General features: G+C 33.6%; 1 protein-coding gene across 1 annotated transcript in view; it reads left to right on the top strand.

Moving 5' to 3' along the window:
* Positions 1 to 23,903, top strand: part of LOC148956571 (uncharacterized) — a 68,732-nt gene extending 44,829 nt beyond the window's left edge. Inside the window, exon 4 of the mRNA XM_089085970.1 lies at positions 23,331 to 23,903. Within this exon, the coding sequence (XP_088942096.1) occupies positions 23,331 to 23,432 (102 nt within the window). The 3' untranslated portion in view covers positions 23,433 to 23,903. The remainder of the gene's footprint in view (positions 1 to 23,330) is intronic.
* Positions 23,904 to 24,303: the final 400 nt, after the last annotated feature.

Raw genomic sequence — 24,303 nt, 5'->3', positions numbered from 1 at the left:
TATAGTATAGGTTTGTAAATTTTACATAAAGGACTGATATTGTTCAGTATTGTAAAGAACGAATTTATAAGCCATAGTGACTAATTTGGTTTGAAATCCAGGTTGCAGCGGTAGTATAATAAAGAACGACCTCTTGCCTATACTAAATTTATACTTCACTTAATTATAGTATAGGTTATTACACATTAAAAGATTTCATATTAAAGATTGATCAATGACGTCATAGTCGTAAACCAGCGGTGGGATTTGAACCCTCGCCTCCGAATAGACTGGTGGCTAACACCAACGCCTTGGACCGCTTGGCCACTTTGCCTCTCGTAACTATCTATGTGAATCCGGGCCGCAGCAGTAGCTAGAAACCTAGTAAGAGACAATCACGCCCAATGCTAAGAAATATAAAAACCCAGAACTCCTAAAAATAGATCAAAACAAAAGTACCTCATTAGAACCACCTTGGCTGAAACCCTAACAGATAAGCAATGAATGTCGTCATTATTTTATTAGAACTTTGACGTGAATAGAAAATTATATCAAAGGACGATCATTAGAAGAGCAAACCATTACGTATGTCAGATCTATGAGGTTCGTCTCTTACTCTTCCAAAGAAGAAAAAGCCTTTGGCTTTTTCCTGTTTGTAATCAGGGTTTACAATAAGGAAAGAACTGTAACCCAAAGTAACTCTCTCTGGGGTTCATCAAAACACCGTTCATAAAACCACTGTCCATCAATTTTAAACATAGCCTTTACAAAGACACCATTTACTTTGGCAGCCTCTACTGCCAAAGTAGAGGCCAAAGTGTCCTTACACTTAATAGTAGACTACTCCTTGTAGTAGACTACTCCTTACAATTTCTAACTTGGGACAAATATCTTTGAAAACCAATATTTCATTTCCATCATGTTTGATTGTTTCTACTTAGGAGTCAAATTCCTTTTGTTTTATTTAATTTTAGGCTTATATTTTAAGATGATTTTAATTGTATACTGAAAGTTACTGATGTCACAATTGGTGTAAGACTATGGAAGGATTTACAGATTGGTTTATTGTTGTCAGACTACATACTCAATTTTGACTCCATCCGGGTTGCAGCGGTAGCTAGCAACCTAGTAAGAGACGATCACGTCCAATGTTAAGAAATATAAAAACCCATAGTTCCTAACAAAGGAGTCAGATCAAAACAAAAAGTACACCATTGGAACCGCCTTGTCCGAAACCCCTGTATAGGAAACTTTCTATCCCTTGGCTTGAACAGCAAGGGAAATATATTGGCTTGAAAATCAAGAAAATTGACTTTAACCACGTTATTCTCCCCAAACGGGATATTTTTTTTCTTTTTTTTTTCTTTTCCACAGATAGCTTGGCACTGGAACATCGTAGAGGGTTGTTCAATAGCTCATTTTAAAGGAAATTAATTGGGTTAAAAATCTATAGTAACTAAAATAAATCATTTCTCTAAGAGAATAAATTTTTCCACCAAAAACTGCATTTTTGATGTCTTTTCACACTGCAGTCTTTCAAACATAATCGTATACCAGCGGTAAGATTTGAACCCACGCCTCCGAAGAGACTGGTGGCTAACACCAGTGTCTTGGACCACTCGGCCAGGCTACCTCTCATAAATAAATATATATGTGAATTTGGGTTGCAGCAGTAGCTAGCAACCTAGTAAGAGACAATCAGTCCCATGCTAAGAAATAAAACAAAACTCCTAAAAATAGATTATAATAAAGAACGACCTCTTGCCTATACTAAATTGTATACGCCACTTAATTATAGTATAGGTTAGTAATTCAACATATAGCATGGCACTGAAACATCGTAGAGAGTTGTTCAATGGCTCATTTTAAAGGAAATTAATGGGATTTTCCGGGTTGCAGCGGTAGCTAGCAACCTAGTAAGAGACGATCACGTCCAATGTTAAGAAATATAAAAACCCATAGTTCTTAAAAAAAGAGTCAGATCAAAACAAAAAGTACACCATTAGAACCGCCTTGTCCGAAACCCCTGCATAGTAAAATTTCTGTCCCTTGGCTTGAACAGCAAGGGAAATATATTGGCTTGAAAATCAAGAAAAGTGGCAGCTACTACAACATTCTGCCTAAACGGGATATTTTTTTCTTTTTTTCTTTTTTTTTCTTTTGTGTCCAGAGATAGCTTGGCACTGGAACATCGTAGAGGGTTGTTCAATAGCTCATTTTAAAGGAAATTAATTGGGTTAAAAATCCGGGTTGCAGCGGTAGCTAGCAACCTAGTAAGAGACGATCACGTCCAATGTTAAGAAATATAAAAACCCATAGTTCTTAAAAAAAGAGTCAGATCAAAACAAAAAGTACACCATTAGAACCGCCTTGTTCGAAACCCCTGCATAGTAAAATTTCTGTCCCTTGGCTTGAACAGCAAGGGAAATATATTGGCTTGAAAAATCAAGAAAAGTGGCAGCTACTACAACATTCTGCCTAAACGGGATATTTTTTTCTTTTTTTTTCTTTTTTTGTATCCAGAGATAGCTTGGCACTGGAACATCGTGGAGGGTTGTTCAATAGCTCATTTTAAAGGAAATTAATTGGGTTAAAAATCTATAGTAACTAAAATAAATTATTTCTAAAAGAGAATAAATTTTTCCACCAAAAACTGCATTTTGATGTCTTTTCACACTGCAGTCTTTCAAACATAATCGTATACCAGCGGTAAGAATTGAACCCACGCCTCTGAAGAGACTGGTGGCTAACACCAGTGCCTTGGACCACTCGGCCAGGATGCCTCTCATAAATAAATATATATGTGAATTTGGGTTGCAGCAGTAGCTAGCAACCTAGTAATAGACGATCAGTCCAATGCTAAGAAATATAAAAACCCAAAACTCCTAAAAATAGAGTCAGATCAAAACAAAAGTACATCATTAGAAATACCTTGTCTGAAACCCTACTAGATAAATAATGAACGTCATCATAGTTTTATATTAGAGTTATGACGTGAATAGAGTGACGTCATAATTAGTATATAAGGAAAGTCAAAACTGAAAATTCTTTCATTCTTGATTAGAATAATGGTTAGATCAAAGCAGGCTATACGCAAGTTGAAGAAAGAGTACTACACAAACAACAGAGATAGTAACTTGAAAAGAAAAAAGCAAAGGTATTCAACCGACCAGGTGTATCGAGTAGTAATAATTGAGAGAGCAAAAGAAAGGTATTCAACCGACCAGGCGTATCGAGAAGTAATAATTGAGAGAGCAAAACAAAACAGCAAGATGTGTTATCACAATGATGAAGATTATAGACATGCAAAATTATAATAAAGATCGAACTCTTCCCTATACTAACTTGCATAGGCAACTTCACTATAGTGAAGATTATAGTATTTATATTATACATTATTATAAATTATAAAAGGTTCGAATGTTTTACATTAAAGGACGATCATTTGAATAACAAACCATTACATACATTAGACTTTGTTTACATTAAAGAACAAACTTCCAGCCCATTGTAGCTAAAATAAGATTATAATTAATGGTAAAGATTGATCAATGTTACAGTAAAGAACGATCTCTGGCCCATAGTAACTAATATAAGGTGGTTTATATTATCCGGGTTTTTCCGGGTTGCAGCGGTAGCTAGCAATCCGGGTTGCAGCGGTAGCTAGCAACCTAGTAAGAGACGATCACGTCCAATGTTAAGAAATATAAAAACCCATAGTTCCTAAAAAAGGAGTCAGATCAAATTCAAAAGTACACCATTAGAACTGCCTTGTCCGAAACCCCTGTATAGGAAACTTTCAGTCCCTTGGCTTGAACAGCAAGGGAAATATTTGGCTTGAAAATCAAGAAAAGTGGCAGCTACTACAGCATTATGCCTAAACGGCATCTTTTTTTCTTTTTTTCTTTTCTACAGATAGCTTGGCACTGGAACATCGCAGAGAGTTGTTCAATGGCTCATTTTAAAGGAAATTAATTGGGTTAAAAAATCTATAGTAACTAAAATAAATTATTTCTGAAAGAGAATAAATTTTTCCACCAAAAACTGCATTTTTGATGTCTTTTCACACTGCAGTCTTTCATCCGGGTTGCAGCGGTAGCTAGCAACCTAGTAAGAGACGATCACCTCCAATGTAAAGAAATATAAAACCCCTAACTCCTAAAAAAAGAGTCAGATCAAAACAAAGAGTATACCATTAGAACCACCTTGTCCGAAACCCCTTTTACGGAAACTTACCGCCCTTTGGCTTGAATAACAAAGAAAATATATTGGCTTGAAAATCAAGAAAATTGACTTGTACCACGTTATTCTCCACAAACGGGATATTTTTTTCTTTCCGCTTGATTTTTCTTCTCAGATAGCTGGGCACTGGAAAATCATAGAGAGTTGTATAATAGCTCATTTTAAAGGAAATTGCAACATCTAGTCACTTTTGTAATTAAAAATAAAACACTTTTTAAAGTAGAATCAATTTTGTCAAAAAAATTGCATTTTTGATGTATTTTCATGCTGCAGTCTTTTCAAAGATATTTCAATTTTTAAAGCAATCCAACAGTTCATGGTAATGAACTCTATAGTAATAATAGCTACTTGTCTCAATAGTAACCGAAACTCCTGGAACCAAAATTTTCTTTTTTGGCTTAATCGCTAAAATTATTATGTAAACTGCAAAAATATCTATGATGCCTAATCAGTAATAGTAATTTCTTAATTAAAACAACAAAAATACATGAAAATTTTATAATTAGTTTTACTTTTTGTGTCCTGGAAGAAAATTTTTTTTCATCTCAGTTCAAAGTTATTATTGTATCCTGGAACCAAACTTTTTTGGTTTGTAACCCGTAAAGTCCGTATCTCTATATTATTGTCTTATAATTGCAATTATTTTAGTTTTCAGTCCAGAATCGCTAAACTTATTATGTAAACTGCAAAAATATTTATGGTGTCTAACCAATAATACTAATTTTGTAATTCAAACAAGATAAATACCTGAAAATTAAAAAATTAGTCCGGGTTGCAGCGGTAGCTAGCAACCTAGTAAGAGACGATCACGTTCAATGTTAAGAAATATAAAAACCCATAGTTCCTAAAAAAAAAGTCAGATCAAAACAAAAAGTACACCATTAGAACTGCCTTGTCTGAAACCCCTGTATAGGAAACTTTCTGTCCCTTGGCTTGAACAGCAAGGGAAATATATTGGCTTGAAAATCAAGAAAAGTGGCAGCTACTACAACATTCTTCCTAAACGGGATATTTTTTTCTTTTTTCTTTTTTTCTTTGTTTCCAGAGATAGCTTGGCACTGGAACATCGTAGAGGGTTGTTCAATAGCTCATTTTAAAGGAAATTAATTGGGTTAAAAACCTTTTGTAACTAAAATAAATTATTTCTAAAAGAGAATAAATTTTTCCACCAAAAACTGCATTTTTGATGTTTACAATAAAGAACGACACCTTGCCCATGTTAACTAAAACATAAATAGGGATTATATAATTTCCATCAGTATCATGGCTGTAGAGATGGCTGAAACCTAGTTACAATAAAAGACGATCATTGGAATATCAAACAATTGCATACATTGGAATTAGCTAGCTACTTGATTGCTTGAGACTCGTCTCTTACTATTTCAAAGAAGAAAAAGCCGTAGGCTTTTTCCTGTGTGTAATCAGTTTGTTATCAGAGACAGCGCGCTAGCACTGCCTGAGTAAAGAACGATGTGGGCACAATGTGTTTTTTTTTCTTCAGTCAGGCACTCCGTATCGAAGGAGTCGTCGTATCCGGTTTGCAGCGATTTACAATAACCCGGGTTGCAGCGGTAGCTAGCAACCTAGTAAGAGACGATCACGTCCAATGTTAAGAAATATAAAAACCCATAGCTCCTAAAAAAGGAGTCAGATCAAAACAAAAAGTACACCATTAGAACCGCCTTGTCCGAAACCCCTGTATAGGAAACTTTCTGTCCCTTGGCTTGAACAGCAATGGAAATATATTGGCTTGAAAATCAAGAAAATTGACTTTAACCACGTTATTCTCGTCAAAAGGGATATTTTTTTCTTTTTTTTTTATAATAAAGATCGAACTCTTCCCTATACTAACTCGCATACGCAACTTCACTATAGTTAAGATTACAGTATTTATATTATACATCATTATAAATTATAAAAGGTTCAAATGTTCGAAGATTATAGAGTTTTCCCACACCGGGAATCGAACCTGAGCCTGTTAAGTGAAAGTTAACTATCCTAGCCACTAGACCATATGGAACTGTAAAGAAGTATGATTTAAGAGCCATTTGCATATTATTATTTCACCATACCAATTATAATAAGGCCAAAACAAAATCGTCGACTTGCAACCTTACTTTTGACACATTAGTCAAATCTTCATCAGGCTTAAAAAATGTTTTGCTAGTTTTACATGAAAGATTATAGTAAAGAACGACCTCTTGTCTATGCTAAATTTTATAGGCCACTTAACTATAGTATAGGCTAGTACAGTTATATTTAAAGTCAATATTTTAAAAATTATAATAAAGATTACATAAAGTATCGATGTATAATAAAGAACGATTTCTTGCCTATACTAAATTTTATACGCCACTTAATTATAGTATAAGTTCAACAGTTAGCTTTGCATTGGAACATTGTAGAGAGTTGTTTAATGGCTCATTTTAAAGAAAATTAATGGGGTTAAAAACCTTTTGTAATCAAAACAAATTATTTTTATTACATGAAGAAATTCTAATTATATTCCTTAAGAATTTACAGTAAAGAACGATGTCTCTCCCATACTAACTGATATATGGTGGTTCCAGGTGTAATTACATAAAGGACGAATATAGCAAATCATAAATGGTGCTTGTCAATTATCCGGGTTGCAGCGGTAGCTAGCAATCCGGGTTGCCGTGGTATCCGGGTTGCAGCGGTAGCTAGCAACCTAGTAAGAGACGATCACGTCCAATGTTAAGAAATATAAAAACCCATAGTTCCTAACAAAGGAGTCAGATCAAATTCAAAAGTACACCATTAGAACCGCCTTGTCCGAAACCCCTGTATAGGAAACTTTCTGTTCCTTGGCTTGAAACAGCAAAGGAAATATATTGACTTGAAAATCAAGAAAAGTGGCAGCTATTACAACATTCTGCCTAAACGGGATATTTTTTTTTTCTTTTTTTCTCTTTTCTTTTTTTTCCACAGATAGCTTGGCACTGGAACATCGTAGAGAGTTGTTCAATGGCTCATTTTAAAGGAAATTAATTGGGTTAAAAATCTATAGTAACTAAAATAAATTATTTCTAAAAGAGAATAAATTTTTCCACAAAAAACTGCATTTTCGATGTCTTTTCACACTGTAGTATTTCAAACATCCGGGTTGCAGCGGTATCTAGCAACCTAGTAAGAGACGATCACGTCCAATGTTAAGAAATATAAAAACCCATAGTTCCTAAATTAGTTAGTAATTCCACAGATAGCTTGGCACTGGAACATCGTAGAAAGTTGTTCAATGGCTCACTTTAAAGGAAATTAATGGGGTTAATTATAAATTTTTCCACCAAAGACTGCATTTTAGATGTCTTTTCACACTGCAGTCTTTCAAACATAATCGTATACCAGCGGTAAGATTTGAACCCACGCCTCCGAAGAGACTGGTGGCTAACACCAGTGCCTTGGACCACTCGGCCAGGCTGCCTCTCATAAATAAATATATATGTGAATTTGGGTTGCAGCAGTAGCTAGCAACCTAGTAAGAGACGATCAGTCCAATGCTAAGAAATATAACAAAACTCCTAAAAATAGAGTCAAATCAAAACAAAAGTACATAATTAGATTTACCTTGTCTGAAACCCTACTAGATAAATATTGAATGTCGTCATAGTTTTATATTAGAGCTATGACGTGAATAGAAAAACACGAAATTATATTGTTTTTTCTGAAGACGTCATGAAATAATATCATAACGCTATGACGTCATCATGAAATAAAATCATTACGCCGTGACGTCATAATTACTAGATAAGAAGCGTCAGAACTGTAAATGTTCTCATTCATAATTACATAATGGTTTCAATCAAGCAAGCTGCACGCAAGTTGAAAAAACAGTACTACACAAACAACAGAGATAGTATCTTGAAAAGAAAAAAGCAAAGGTATTCACCCGACCAGGCGTATCGAGAAGTAATCAAACATTACAGTAAAGAACGATCTCTCGTCCATATCCGGGTTGGAGTGGTAGCTAGCAATCCGGGTTGGAGCGGTAGCTAGCAACCTAGTAAGAGACGATCACGTCCAATGTTAAGAAATATAAAAACCCATAGTTCCTAAGAATGGAGTCAGATCAAAACAAAAAGTACACCATTAGAACCGCCTTGTCCGAAACCTCTATAAAGGAAACTTACCGCCTTTTCGCTTGAATAACAAAGAAAATATATTGGCTTGAAAATCAAGCAAATTGACTTTTACCACGTTATTCTCCACAAACGGGATATTTTTTTCTCTTTTCTCTTTTCTTTGTTTCCAGAGATAGCTTGGCACTGGAACATCGTAGAGGGTTGTTCAATAGCTCATTTTAAAGGAAATTAATTGGGTTAAAAACCTTTTGTAACTAAAATAAATTATTTCTAAAAGAGAATAAATTTTTCCACCAAAAACTGCATTTTCGATGTCTTTTCACACTGCAGGCTTTCAAACATAATCGTATACCAGCGGTAAGATTTGAACCCATTATAATAAAGATAGTACAGTTATTATATTTAAGGTCAATATATTAAAATTTTTCACTAAAAGACGGTCATTGGAATAAAAACCCAATACATACATTTGATTTAGTTAGCTACTTGATTGTTTGGGGCTAGTCTCTTACAATTTCAAAGAAAAAAAGCCGTAGGCTTTTTCCTGTTTGTAAACAATTAGAAAGAGTTCTACCTTTAATCCGGGTTGCAGCGGTAGCTAGCAACCTAGTAAGAGACGATCACGTCCAATGTTAAGAAATATAAAAACCCATAGCTCCTAAAAAAGGAGTCAGATCAAAACAAAAAGTACACCGTTAGAACCGCCTTGTCCAAAACCCCTTTTTAGGAAACTGTCTGTCCCTTGGCTTGAACAGCAAGGGAAATATATTGGCTTGAAAATCAAGAAAATTGACTTTAACCACGTTATTCTCCCCAAACGGGATATTTTTTTTCTCTTTTCCTTGTATCCAGAGATAGCTTGGCACTGGAACATCGTAGAGGGTTGTTCAATAGCTCATCCTAAAGGAAATTAATTGGGTTAAAAATCTATAGTAACTAAAATAAATTTTTTCTAAAAGAGAATAAATTTTTCCAATAAAAACTGTATTTTTGATGCAGTGACGTCATAATTACTATATAAGAAACGTCAAAACTGTATATAGTAAAGAACGAACTTCAGTCCATAGTAACTAAAACAAGATTATAATTAGCTTTGGTATAAAATACTGTCAGCGCTGGGATTCGATCCCATGCCTCCGAATTGAAGAGTGGCTAACACCAGCACCTTAAACCACTCGATCCGGGTTGCAGCGGTAGCTAGCAACCTAGTAAGAGACGATCACGTCCAATGTTAAGAAATATAAAAACACCTAACTCCTAAAAAAATAGTCAGATCAAAACAAAAAGTACACCATTAGAACCGCCTTGTCTGAAACCCCTATAAAGGAAACTTACCACCCTATGGCTTGAATAACAAAGAAAATATATTGGCTTGAAAATCAAGAAAATTGACTTTAACCACGTTATTCTGCACAAACGGGATATTTTTTTCTTTCTTTTGTTTCCAGAGATAGCTTGGCACTGGAACATCGTAGAGAGTTGTTCAATGGCTCCTTTTAAAGGAAATCTCTAGATCTGGCGCCTTTTGCACTTAATTTTTTTATTAATTATTTTTCACGAAAAACTTAATTTTGTATATACAATATTGATCAATGACGTCATAGTCGTTGGATGTAGTACATAAAGGCTCAATCATCGAATTTAAGCTGAAACTAAGTAAAGGACAATTATGCCTCCATATATTCACAGTGATGTATAAGATTTCCCATTACATCTGTAAACTGTTCCACAGTTGTTTACATTACAACTGTGGAACAGTTTACAGATGTAATGGAAAATCTTATACATCACTGTGAATATATGGAGGCATAATTGTCCTTTACTTAGTTTCAGCTTAAATTAACTTATACCTCGGGGATCAGCGTACCTCTTCGCGACTTGGCCAAATCAGATACAGGAGGCCTCTAGCAGTCACAAGCTTTGCATACGAAAACCCGCCTTTGATTGTGGATTCTTGTATGCAACACGTATATTTTTTAAAGGAATTTAAAGGAACTAAATATTTTTCTTTCCTGCTTTTTTTAAAAAACTATTGTTAAAGCTCTAGTTTTAAAATTAAGAAACAAGAAGGGGTAGATATTCTGAAACTATTATTATAATGCTTTCGTAAATCATTTCTTTCTATGATTGTGGTTAATAGACTCTTACGGGATTGACATGTAATTAATGTACTATGTAGCAAACCCTGATCTAAGGCACTTGTCGTGAAATCTGTCCATATTTCATTTGCAATCTTAATGAAGCAAACTCAAGGAGACGAACGTCGTTTGCTCCTCTTAATAATTTCTAATCAGCTAGTTGTATGCGCGCGTGTATATTTACTCATGGGGTAATTGTTGTAGGAGAGGAGGATGGGGCAAAAAAACCTTAATTAGATAGTGTCTCAACTATAATATATGACTTTTGGTACTTATTGGTAGAAGGGGTACCAGCCCTGAAGGGAGTCCATATATGGGCATAAAATACAGTAAAATTGACTACGTAAAATTAAGTTTTTAATTATATTTTTGAATTTGCCACCATTCATTTCAGAGAAAATGACCAAATGGTCCAACAACCTCTTAATTTTGAGTTTTAACCCACTCCCTCACACTTTTAGGGTAGAACTGGAATTAGGATACGAAAAAAATAACATTTGAATTAAGATTTGGAGTCAGCATGCTTGATTTGATAGGAAACGACTATTTAACAAATATTTTCTATAACTGACTAAACGAATATTTTAATTAGATACCAACTTAATGGCATTTTAAGCTTCTTTCAGGTGTATACACGTAAGTTTTGAAGAACAATTTATAAATATCACGAGGGGGCATATAGATTTAACAGATACTCATTTCAGGTATGGCCCAAAATTGGCTTTGGACCTCTGTTGTAAGGTCAATTTCTATACTGAACTTTTATTTCAAAAACTGGTCAGGCTTAATTTGATACCCCATCTGGCCTACATTTGGAGATGTCCATTTTGTACTTTCTCTTTGACTGCTTAATTTTGCATGTGCAGGAATTTTCCTCGGGATTATACAAGAAGAAAACTCCGAGGGGAGGGGAAGAAGTTCTTAGCACTCTTAATGCTTAGCATGACACAAATCTGGCATAAACTTCCCCATTCTGACCCACCGACTTTGCTGGTAAGGTAAATTTTTTTTAACTCTATTCTAAATCTCCTCTTCATTAGAAAAAATAAAAAATAAAAGTAACACAATGATAAAGGAGGTTATAATTACCAATAAAATATTTCTTTGGATCCTTTCGCTGTCCATTTATGGATAACATGCTCTTAGTTTGGTCTTTTGCAGGGATGGCTAGAAGCCAATTCATTGGATAGATATTTGGCGGGTAAGAGGAAAAATATTTGCTTGCGTAAAGGGAATTTACAGTTTTGACTGATTTTCATCCGTTGAATTGAAATTTGACCAAAACCTAACCATAATATTTATTCAAATATGATATGTTCTCTCCAACTGAATTAAAAATTTCGTTAGTTGTTTATTTTCAGAAATCTGGAACAAATTAGTCATCGAAGCTGGATATCGTCCAATTTGGGACATAACTGTCACCACTGAGCAGTCATAAAACGAAGCAAGTCTCGTGTCTTATTTGGTTCTTCAGTAAGTTAACATGGGTAAGATAGGGGGAGCATCGGGTTCTTGGTATTTTTTCTGTTAATATTTTCCACTGAACATTATCGATACCTGGATGTGGGCAAAAATTAAAATTCAAACAAATAAAAAAGTAAGTCATAGCCCATGAAAAATTTAAATTTGGATTTTTATCCCTAAGCCTGACCAGTTTTTGAAATAAAAGTTCAGTACAGAAATTGACCTTACAACAGAGGTCCAAAGCCAATTTTGGGCCATACCTGAAATGAGTATCTGTTAAATCTATATGCCCCCTCAGGATGTTTATATATTGTTCTTCAAAACTTACGTGTATACACCTGAAAGAAGCTTAAAATGCCATTAAGTTGGTATCTAATTAAAATATTCGTTTAGTCAGTTATAGAAAATATTTGTTAAATAGTCGTTTCCTATCAAATCAAGCTTGCTGCCTCCAAATCTTAATTCAAATGTTATTTTTTTCGTATCCTAATTCCAGTTCTACCCTAAAAGTGTGAGGGAGTGGGTTAAAACTCAAAATTAAGAGGTTGTTGGACCATTTGGTCATTTTCTCTGAAATGAATGGTGGCAAATTCAAAAATATAATTAAAAACTTAATTTTACGTAGTCAATTTTACTGTATTTTATGCCCATATATGGACTCCTTCAGGGCTGGTACCCCTTCTACCAATAAGAACCAAAAGTCATATGTTATGGTTGAAACACTATCTAATTAAGGTTTTTTTGCCCCCTGCTCCTCTTCTACAACAATTACGCTATGATTTAATACACATGCGCGCATTCAACTAGCTGATTAGAAATTATTAAGAGGAGCCAAAGAGGTTCGTCTCGTTGAGTTTGCTTGATTAAGATTGCAAATTAAATATGGACAGATTTCACGACAAGTGCCTTAGATCAGGTTTTGCTACATAGTGCATTATTTACATGTCAATCTCGAAAGAGTCTATTGCCCACAATCATAGAAAGAAATGATTTACTAAATTATTATAATAATAGTTTCAGAATATCTACCCCATCTTGTCTCGTAATTGTAAAACTAGAGCTTTAACGATAGTTTTTTTAAAAAAGGGGGAATGAAAAATATTTAGTTTCTTTAAATTCCTTTGAAAAACATGCGTATTGCATACAAGAATCCACAGTCAAAGGCGGGTTTTCGTATGCAAAGCTTCTGACTGCTAGATGCCTCCTGTATCTGATTTGGCCAAGTCGCGAAGAGGTACGCTGATCCCAGAGTTGTGAGTTAAATATTTCCTGACAAGTTAAACAGAAAATTCACAAGATCGGGTTTTGCTATTATAATGTATTATTTTTTAACTTTGCTATATTGATGCCATCTCTGATTAATCAAGGCGTGAAAGTTAAACGATAAGTAATTTTTAAAAAAAAGGAATTTGCAAAGCGAAATTGTAAGTGCGTTATAAACCTGAATAAAAAATATGGGATTATTTGAATTTTCATTTATGTAGAATGGGAATAGGTTTTTGTTTTTTTGCACCCTCACCGACTCTTCCCTCCCCCCCCCCCCCTACCCAGAATTACATAAAAAAAAATTGATAAGAGCACTTACGTCAGAAATTACAGGTAACTCATCAGAAATGCCATTTCTATCTGATCGGGGAGCATAGCAGATTACACTATGCCTCACCATATTCAAAGATCTTATTAGGTCCTTGTTAGGGATGTCAGAGCCCGCATCGAGCTTTGGTCGCTCTGGGTCGAGACTTTGTGTATCAATCTCCTGGAATAAAAATTAATTTTTAGTTTTTTCCTCATATAACATATGCATGTATGCTTAAACTCATAAAAAAAGAAAGAAAAAAATGGTAGCGCCCACAAACCCCCAGAACCAAAGCTCACTCCAATACATTATTGATATTGTTTATATTTAAAGGAGTCGTATTGTTCAATTTTAGTCTTAAAAACCAGATATTTCTGTAAAGTACTTAAGAAGCATTTTAAACCAAATAGCCTATATCTGCACGGGTGTCATAAAACATTATAAATATGATAAAAAAAAACAAAACTTTGACTATTATGCCCCATTTGATATTAATCCAGAATAATTCTAAACCCCACTTCCCAAAAACCAAAGCTCTTCACAGCACGTAAAATGACAGTATTTTGATTATTAGGTCCATTTGATATTTTTTCAGAATATAATTTATGATATCACTTTGGAATTTTTCAGAACAAACAAAGTTTTACACTCTAGCTTTTTGCTAGCGAGGTGTCACTTAGTTTCCATATGGCTTATAATTTATTTCTATGAAAGTTGCTAAAGTACAATACGATTTAATTACATTGAGATACAAAGTTCTAAACTTAGTTTTCGTAACAATGCAATGAAAATATTTGGTAACTCGATTGACTATTTTTTTTCATAAAAAATTATAACATCTCTTGCTGGTTTGGAATTTCAAGCTATTAAGATAAACTTACATTGTTAGTCGCCTGTCCTATAAGATTTGGTCAGCCTGATATCTATTGCATACTTTTGCGAAGTGGCGTCAGATTTACTGATTACATTTTCTGTGGGAAAGATTTTTACAATGCGTTGTTTAATTCTCTACAATTGTTTTACTATTTTAAACTGAAACGCTTGAAACTTGCTACAAGAATATTACAATGTACTGTTTAATTAAATACACTTGTTTGACTACTTTAGATTGAACGGTTGAGACTTGTTTGATCTCTAGGTTACTTGAATTTTTGGATTCATATTTTTGGGTGCTGTTACTTTACTGGGGTAACTTTAATTGGGGAATTTTGATGTTTTTGAGAATCGATCCCATTACAAGTATATTAAACGGATCGCCAAAGGTTGCAGTGAAAATGTCTATTGTATTCAGAATTGAATTTGTTCGTTGAAATTCCGGTAGCGATGAGAAATGTGTATCATCACCCCCTCCTCCTTGTATATCATTATCTAAACCATCTCCCACTTGTATATTTTCACTACCTAAACCCTCTACCCCTTGTATATCATCACCACCTAAACCCACTCCCCAACTTTGTTCAACAATTGGGCTGGTGTATGTATTAAAATCTCCCAGTTCGCTTAACATAGCCTCTAGTGTGTTAGGATGATGCAAATCCATCCAATTCAATTCATTTTCATGATCAATTAAATTAGATTGAGCCGGGGCTATATTCATTAAATCTAAGAGCGAAGGATTCTCATTTAACTGACGAGTAAAATTGTCCAAAATTTGCGTAGTATTCGGGCTCAACCAAGGTAAATCATCCTCTGAAGGAACTGCATTGCCTTGTTCAACTATGATATTGTCTACATCTAAAGAATTACAATTAACATATAAATATTGCCCCAATAAATTATCTGTCCATTCCGTGTCGTTAATTATTGTATCATAATTAAGATAAAAAATATCACTACCTTAAATACACCCCTGTCAAAATTTACCATATCCTTCATCGTAATTTGAAGAAGTTTAAAAATTATGACTAAACTGTTTATGTGTATCAATATGAAATATTTCCTCTATATGACTTGTTTCTTCAGATGGGGGGAATGGTAGTGATGAAACCAGTGTAGCTTATAAAGATAACATACACTTCATTTAAACGTGCATAAATCACCGTATTTTTAAGAGGGTCGAAAATTTGATTAATAGCGACTATATAGTGAAATATCAATAAATATAAAACTTACATTCGCTTTTTGGAACATCATCACACCCCTAACCATTTCGTCTTCTTGCACATGGGTCCTTGCGTTCTCTCCTTGTTTGTATGCCCTCACAGGTACAATGTAGTGTATCAGTAGGACGTAGTTGATTTTCAGCTTCAATCTGGGCCTTTTTGTCGACGGGAGGGACGCATTCTTCAAAATTATCCTTAAAAAAAAAATCATTTTTACAACTTGGTGGAATTTTTTCATTGAAGTCAGATAAAAGTTGCCAATTCATATAACCCCTAATGTGGAAATGTATAGACCAAATTTGTTTCTTAACCTTTATATTTTCATCCTATTTCATATTAACCGAACTTGACTTCTTTCGTGTGTTATATAATGCACTAGTATCTTGTTTCCTTCGGAAAAGACAATATAAGATAAATTCATAAAAAAACGCATAATATATAATAAAATCCCGAAACTAGATTATAATTTGTGATTTTAAAACCCGTGCTAATGAAAAAACCGGGAAGTTGGGGGTGGGGGCGGGGATAAATTGTCAAATTTAGAGTTACGTAGGCTACAGACTCATAGCATAACTTTCGAAATTCTATAAGCTCAAGAAACAGGGGGTATTTAGATATATAGACTTGTTAACACAGTTCCAGCATATAGGCTTAAACATACACACATCATGTAGAGCCAAAATTTATACCTAAAGGTAGCCTAGTAGAAAAAAATGCGATCAGATAAAAAAAAGCTAGCCAATTTACACTTACTATAGACTTCATGTAACCCTACCCCCCTCTAATGTGTAAATACATACCCTGAATTTTAATGTATCTGAGGGGTGGGGGGCTAAAATTCATTTCCGACAAAAAAATGATTTTATTTTGGAAAAATCGAAGAAGATTTACTAAACAGAACTCACGTTATAAATTTGCGAGGGAAGCATTCTCAACTATTATATTTTCATCTTATTTCATATTAACAGAACTTGACTGGGCACAAGTATATTGTTTTCTTCGGAAGAGCCAATATAACAGAAAGGCATAAAAAAATCCATAATTTTTTATAAAATCCCGTAAATATTTTAGAAAGTATGCATCTAAAACCAGGGCTAATGAAAAAAACGGGAATACGAGGGTAGGGGGGAGGGGGTGAATTTTCAAATTTAGATAGTTACCTAGGCTACAGACTCTAGCATATCTTTCGAAATGTTATTCGCTCAAGAAACAGGGGTTATTTAGATATATAGATTTGATAACTCTGTTCCAGCATATAGGCTTAACATTTTTCCTATGCCCATGCTATTAGAGCATGGGCATAGGAAACTTCAATAGCTTGATGTTCTTTGATACGAGTTGAATATGGGGGGTTGTTAGCATATATTAGTTTATTCTCAACGTCTCAATACAATCTATAAAGTTGCATAAGTTTATTCTGGAAATTTCCATAACTTAAAATTTCCTCCACACCTGCAACATTCCCCACTGCTTAAGAGTCGTTTCATTTGTAGTGTTTCATGTGAATCTCAACCTTTAATTCAGTTCAAAATCTAGAAAAACACATTGGGAAATAATAGCGTACCCCGCACCCCTTTTTTCCCTCCCGCATAACTCTGTTAATATCCGTTATTGGTTTAAAAGGGACAATTGAGTCTGGTTTACTACGTGGTGTTAACAACAACCAGACCTAGTGCTTTAAAGATTCAATTGATGGCGATCTTACTGAAAATATCACTCCCTGTTTGTTAGTATGTGTTCCATTTTCAAATTCTGTTTTGTGTTGTAGTACTGTAACACCAATCTTTAAATGCGCGTTTGCCCACTCAAAAGTATATATTCCTTTGAGTGCTTAAGGAAATTTATCTGTCAAACAAGTGAAATCTACGCGGGGGGAATCAGACCCCTCTTTCTCATGTCCGGCCCACTGGTCCAATTTGTTAGAAAGCCGATATAAGAAATGCGTACATGAAACACTTTTTGTCTGTTTCGAAACAGATTCGTTGGACACCCTTGCACCTTTCTAAATCTGGATTATATTTTAATTCAATAGCCCTCTCCCCACGTCCCCCCTTAAAAAATCTTTTCAATTTAGAAGTATTTACACTTATATTTTCAACAAATAAAACCACAGAACCACTACCCATCTCATTATAATTCTCCAAATGAGTGACAGCATTGTCTATCCAATCCATGAAAACATTCTAATAATTTCCCAAATGTGGGTGAAGGACCAAAATTTCAGTGTGCATATAATGATAGTAGACTTCACCGTGATTTTCATTTAAATAGAATATTTTTAAAACAATTTAGGCCTTTATGATGTCTCGTCCCCCCCACGTTTGAATTTGGTGCTCAAAAAGTGCTTGAATCTTTTACACATATATGTTGACAATATTTATGGGATCACTTATAATATTTCCCACCATCAGTGTATTAAAGGGATCACCGATTGTCCTAGTGTCACTGAATCATCGAACGTTCCGAATTCTGAATGTCTATCGCATTCAGAATTGAATATGTTTGCTGAAATTTGGGTAATGGTGATGGTGAGAATTGTAAATCACCATCACCACTACCTCCCCCACCACTTTGTTCAACCTCAACAATAGGGTGGGTGTGTTGAGTGAAACCCTACAGTTCGCTTAACATAGCCTCTAACGTGTTAGGACTATGTGAATAACTGCAAGCGAGTTTATTTTCTTCTTCAATTAAATTCAGTTGAAATGGAGTTATGTCCATTAAATGTGTTGAAGAGGGGACCTCATTTAAATCAAAAATAAAAATAGCTAAAATTTGTATGTTGTCAGGACTCAATCAAAGTATATTTTTCTCTAGCAGACCTTGATCTGGACTAACTTCATTGCTTTGTTCGACTTTGCTATGTTCTACATCAAAAGAATTGTTAGCACAACAGAGATATTTTTTTAAAGCTATCTTACCTTTCAGAGTAATCTATATTGTCAGAATGTATATCATCTAAATTATAACTACCATCACACTCCTGTTAAAATTTACTGTACTTTTCTTCGATCGGTGGTGTTCCAGCAACCTGAATATCATGAAACTCCATTGGCGCTTCAATTAATGCCACCACGTCAATAAGATAACGTAATTCGTGACTTGGCTCTTAAGGTCAGAGAGAAGGTATTTATAATATGTCATTCTATCTAACCTATAAGGAAAACAGCTGATTGTCAAAGTTTATAAATAACCCTTTTTTTTTCAAAAAAGCCAAAAATTGGATTATTTGCGTAGTATATTTTCATATCATTTCAAACATACGTATTAAAATAAATAAGAATACACGATTAGTAGCAGCAGCAGTAGCAATGACACTATTTTTGTGCGATTAGTATCCTTTTGTTAGTTCACTGTCCCCCCTAACCACTCTCTCTATATATATATATATATCCTGTAAGTTCCAATTTAATACCCCTCCCCCCTATGTATTATTAATATATCATATTTACAATTTAAATGAACATAGTAGGTTCTGATTTTGTCCAACATTCCCTGAAAATTTCATCTTAATACTCTTTATCTGTTTTGGAAAAACCTAGGATCCTACATGGTTTTAAAGGGTTGGTTTATCCCTTTCAGGCCATATCCTGAAAATAGCTTATTTTCAAAGTGTATAAATAACGCTATTTTTTTAAAGTTAAAAATTGGACTATTAGCAAACTATGTTTCATATCATGTAAAATATATGTTTTGTAATAATAAAAAAACACAATTACTGTAGTAGTAGTAGTAGTTTAGTAGCAACAAAAGCAATATTAATATCTGTGTGCGTATAGTGTCATTTGGTAAGCAACATGGTCCTTAAATTCAATGTGTGTGCATTGTTTTTTTTCCTTTTTTTGCGAAACCTTTGCTATGCCTATGTGCCGATTCATAAGATTTAGCAGGCTGGACGCGTATACTTGTCAGGATTCAATAATTACAGTCTGTTATCAAGAAGATTAAATCGCTGTGAAGTATTAGCGTCAAAGGGAGTGATACTTTTCCCTTTCATTAGTGGAAGTATCGACAAATTTAAAACTCTCTTTATTTGCTTCTTACTAGACTGTCATGTTCATTGCCATTTCGTTTTCTTGTATACAGGGTCTTTTATGGTCGGTGACGGTATTCTTCGCATTATATATATGACATAAAGGTTTTGGCGTAATTAATTACAGATGAACGTAAAGTGGTTCTCATTCCCAATGTTAGGTTTCTTTTCGGCGGGAATTGCAAAATTTTCCCAATTTTCCTCAAATAGAAAATAAATTATAGTTTTTTTGTAGATTAAAAGCTATTGTGAAAAAAACTGGCCCCTATCCCTCTCCCCCTCTTGTATATTAATTCAAAAAAAATTCTACTATAACGTAAAAGACATGTAAAGAGAACATCTGAATTTCAAAATGGCGAACTGGTTTTAAAAGTCAATCTCTCTGTTAGAGAGAGATTTATAACTTTTCTTAGATTATGATGTGTAAAAAAAATATTTTGACATATTTTACGGATAAATGAAAAGACACTTCGTCATTAAGATTCGGTGAGTTGTTAAAAAATTCGATCATTCTGTTTAAAACAAGTTTTTTCTTTTGGTTTTACAATAATTAGTTTATCAAAGTTGAAAGAATAAATTCATACACGGTCGGATATTCTATGGAAAACTGAATTCAGTTTAAATAAAGATTTTTTTAAATCATTAACCATTACGTTGATTTAGACGTTCACACGGCTCCTATCTTTTGAACTTCCTTAGAAATATTTTGCGTAGTATATTTTTTATTACTCACTCTCTTAGCGTAATCTAAAGCCTGGATAGTGCCGTTCTTTTTCTGGGGGTGACTGTACTTTGGTATTTGCTGATTAAGCAATTCATTTTTTAAACTTTTTTTAATTTAATAATAGGAAATCGTAATTATTTTATAAATAATTAAATTTATTTGGTATTTTAAATACATCGCACTTAAATATCTTTACATATTTTTTTTTTTTTGGCTAAAATCTTATAAATTTATTGATAAGTAAAAAATTGAAAAACAAAATAAATGCTTAAAAAAAAAAATGTAATATAATTTAAAAATTTAGATATTACGATTTTAAAATTTTCAAGCGGAGGAACAAAAAAAAAAATAAAAAAAAATAAAAGGAAACCGCAACAATGGTAGTTTTCTGAACTATGGTGCCAAGGTTGTCACATAAACAGTTGAACAGTCACATAGACAATAAAAGGTAAAATATTAACCTTTAACAAGTCTCCCAGAAATTGTGAAAATAGACGATGCAACCCATCTGCTGGTCATCTCACTGCTGGTGGATGGTGTAATTGGCGGTAACTGGCGTTCTTCAGCGGGAACTCCCGACACAGAATTTTTGAATATTTGGTATTTCAATTCATACAAATCTTGAACTTGCTTGGATACGGCGATATCGTTTCTTAAGAAATTACTTTCCTCGGTTATTAACTTTGTGTTTTCTTTATTTTTGGCTCTGCTTAATGTAATTTCCCTGTCATCTTTTACCTTTTTCTCTTCGGTCTCAACTTTACTTACTTGTTCAATTTCGTCCTTATTTTTTTCTTCCCGTGTCTCATTTTTCACCGGTTCTAGGTTTTCTTCTTCTTGTTCTTCAGTTCTAGAGTATAATTTGTACATCATATCTAAGATTTCAAAGACTTCGCTTGATCTTTCCTTTGGATCCTTTTGGAGCCATTTACAAAGCATTTTTGAAAATGATGATGTATATTTTAAATCATTATTTAAAACTTTGGTGGAGAAGGCAATGAAGTCAGGAACACTAAAATCAAATACAAAATCTGGGCTTTCATATCCTTCACTGATCTGGTCGGCAATTAAATAAATAGCTATTTCTTTATAATGTTGAATTTCAAAAGTAGAAAAAATACTTTCAAGGTCTTTCATATCCTTCCTTTTCGAACTATAAAAATCTTGTAAGATGTTTCCGGCTATTTCCTCTTTGATCCCCACAAAGTTATACTTCTCAATGATGTACGTAAAATGTTCCCTATTCAACATTTTGTAATCAGGAACAGTTCCTTCTTTATAAAATTCCATGATCATGTTCATAGTCTCAAAATCTAAATCATCTGCTTGAACAGAATGAGTATGCTTCTCAAGCATGTCAGATTCAAGCATGACCTGAAACACATCACTTATAGCCGACAAAAGAATCTTCTTGGCTTCAACTTTTCCTCCATTGCATTCAATGATAATCACAGGGCTCTCACACTGATTTAAATTGGCAAAAAATTTCGTGATGCTAGTTGTATCTATTTGAATACTAGTTGCTATTAATGCCATGCTTAAAAGTTTTATAAGAGAAGAATTGAGTCTTATGACTAGCAATCGTTAAGTGAAAGACTAACGATAAAGAATTTTATATCTTTTTTTTATTATTCTACTAATCAAAATATTGAACACCAAAATCTGTAGCCCTAAATAATCAAATTATTTTGCTCTTTTTAAATTTTTGTCTTATAAAACGGTAAAAATATAATATTAGAAAAACCCTCGCCAAGAATAAATAATGGCGTAATTCGTCAATCAATGTTGGCAATGACAAAGCATAATGGCATCAAGTTTCAAAAGGCTGGTGAAAAAGCAAAAAAAGAAAAAATAAATAATATCCCCTAATCAAGTATGAAATTCACCCAAGATGGTTTCATCCGTGTAAGAGGATTTGTTTGGATAAATTCTCCTATCTTGCAACCGTCTCGAAGAATTTAACAATACTGGCTATAAGACAGATCTTAAATAATATAGTATAGTTTATGGCAAATAATGGAGAACAAAGTTTTTTTTTCTTTAAACAAACATTGTTCAATTTTAGTCTAAAGTTTAATTTTTGATGCTTGAACTAAACTGCACAAGCGGTGCAAGTATTGATGATGGCGAGGAAAAGGTGGAACTAGAGTGGTGACGGTAAGCTGGAATATAGTATATTCACGGCAACTAAATGCAACATTTGTAAATACCACATTCAATTTCAAGTTTCCCCATTTTATTTTCACAGTTTCTCTGTACGTACATTATGGCACAAAATACGCGAACATCTTAAAGTATATGCCATTTTTTTTTATTTAATTCCAATAAGAATCCCTATTTTGACTTTCTATATATATGTTGAAACCACATACTGTCAAAATCTGAACAAACATACTATCTCTTGATTGAATATTACACCTCCTCGAAGTTCCCTGAAAAGTAAAACTTTATACTTTTTCTGAAACACTTTATCTATGCCATTTTGATAAACTGATTGCAAAGATACTCTTTTGATTTTGTTCAATTGTAAGGACAGATTACCATTTAAGAGCTACCATTGTATGCAACAACAAAATTTATCATTTAAGTAGATTGTAAATACACAAAATGGATTGATTTTTGAGTAACTCATTAAAACCTAATATCACATGTTTATTTGTGGGAAAATTTGCTTCCAGAGATTTTCTAGCCTAAAAAACGATCTATAGCCTAGGCCTACAGGTAAAAAATTTAAGAAAATTTGTTAAGAACCTTAATTTTTTTAATCCCGTTAGTGACGTCATATTTTGAGCATATTTCAAGAGCATACATACGTTATATTTGCCTCAGCCATGGTTATATCGTTTAAGTGTCTATGATGCAGGCACAAACAGAAGAAACATATGATTGACAAGAAAAATCATATGATTGAAGTTATATTTATGAACACATTTTAAGAGAAACAAATACTTCATCTCTGCCTCCCCCAGGAGTTAGAAGACAAGTGGCAGAGAGAATTACAACCAATAGCGAGGCAGCTAGTATCAGAACGTATCAAAAATGAAGTGAAGAACAAAGAATTGTGGTATTAGAAGATAAGTGACAGCAAAAATCAGAACAAGTCAAAAATGAAAGTGAAGAGGATTATATATTATAATCCTCTATAATATATAGAGGATTATGGTGAGAAAAGTGAGAGGATTATAGATTCTATATTATAATGGAATATATTCCATTAATATTTATGTGTATTTACATATAAGAAAGAGTTATTATTATTTTTAATATTTTGCACCTCTCATCCAGCCTGACACACCGCAGCAGGCCCCCAACGCCTTCCAGTTCGGCTTTCGGCTGCCCCAGTGGTCATTCCCAGAGGGTTGGGGGGCGGAGATCGTTTAAAGTTATTTATATGTGTTGATTTAGAAATGTTGTAAATAAAATGAATTTTTGTTTTCTCTCCACAATTCAGTGAAATTAAGTGTATTAAATATTTATTGTCGTTGTTAAGTGCTACTTTACTTTATTTTTTATGTTAATTTTAAAAATTAAAGAAAATATGATTCTAAAGTGTTTTTGTTGTTGTTATTCTTTGAAAATCGTACTAGGACTGCAATAGAACTGCTGACAAGGGGAAAATTAAAAGTCAAGTATAGTTTACAGTTAGTTTTAGTTCAGTTGTTGAAAAACAAATATGTATCAATTTTAAACACCATTCAGAACATTTTTTTGTGGTCCATCCATGCCGGGCCTAACGATACTTTTAACTAATATTGTTAAAAATTGTAATAGAATGTTTATGGAAAAGCCGAAAAAATCAACTATTGCTATAGTGTTTGGCTAGAGTCATATGACAAAATAAAGGCTATTGCTGCTGTATCAGTTACTATACCGATAAAATTACTACAGGGACCTGGCTATTGCTGCTGTATCAGTTACTATACCGATAAAATTACTACAGGG

Source organism: Artemia sp. Qi Xiang Cuo, chromosome 1 (assembly GCF_049724085.1).
Source record: "Artemia sp. Qi Xiang Cuo chromosome 1, ASM4972408v1, whole genome shotgun sequence".
Taxonomy (NCBI): Eukaryota; Metazoa; Arthropoda; class Branchiopoda; order Anostraca; family Artemiidae; genus Artemia; species Artemia sp. Qi Xiang Cuo.
The sequence above is the reverse complement of the archived record's forward strand: the minus strand, read 5'-3'. Positions and strand labels throughout refer to the sequence as shown.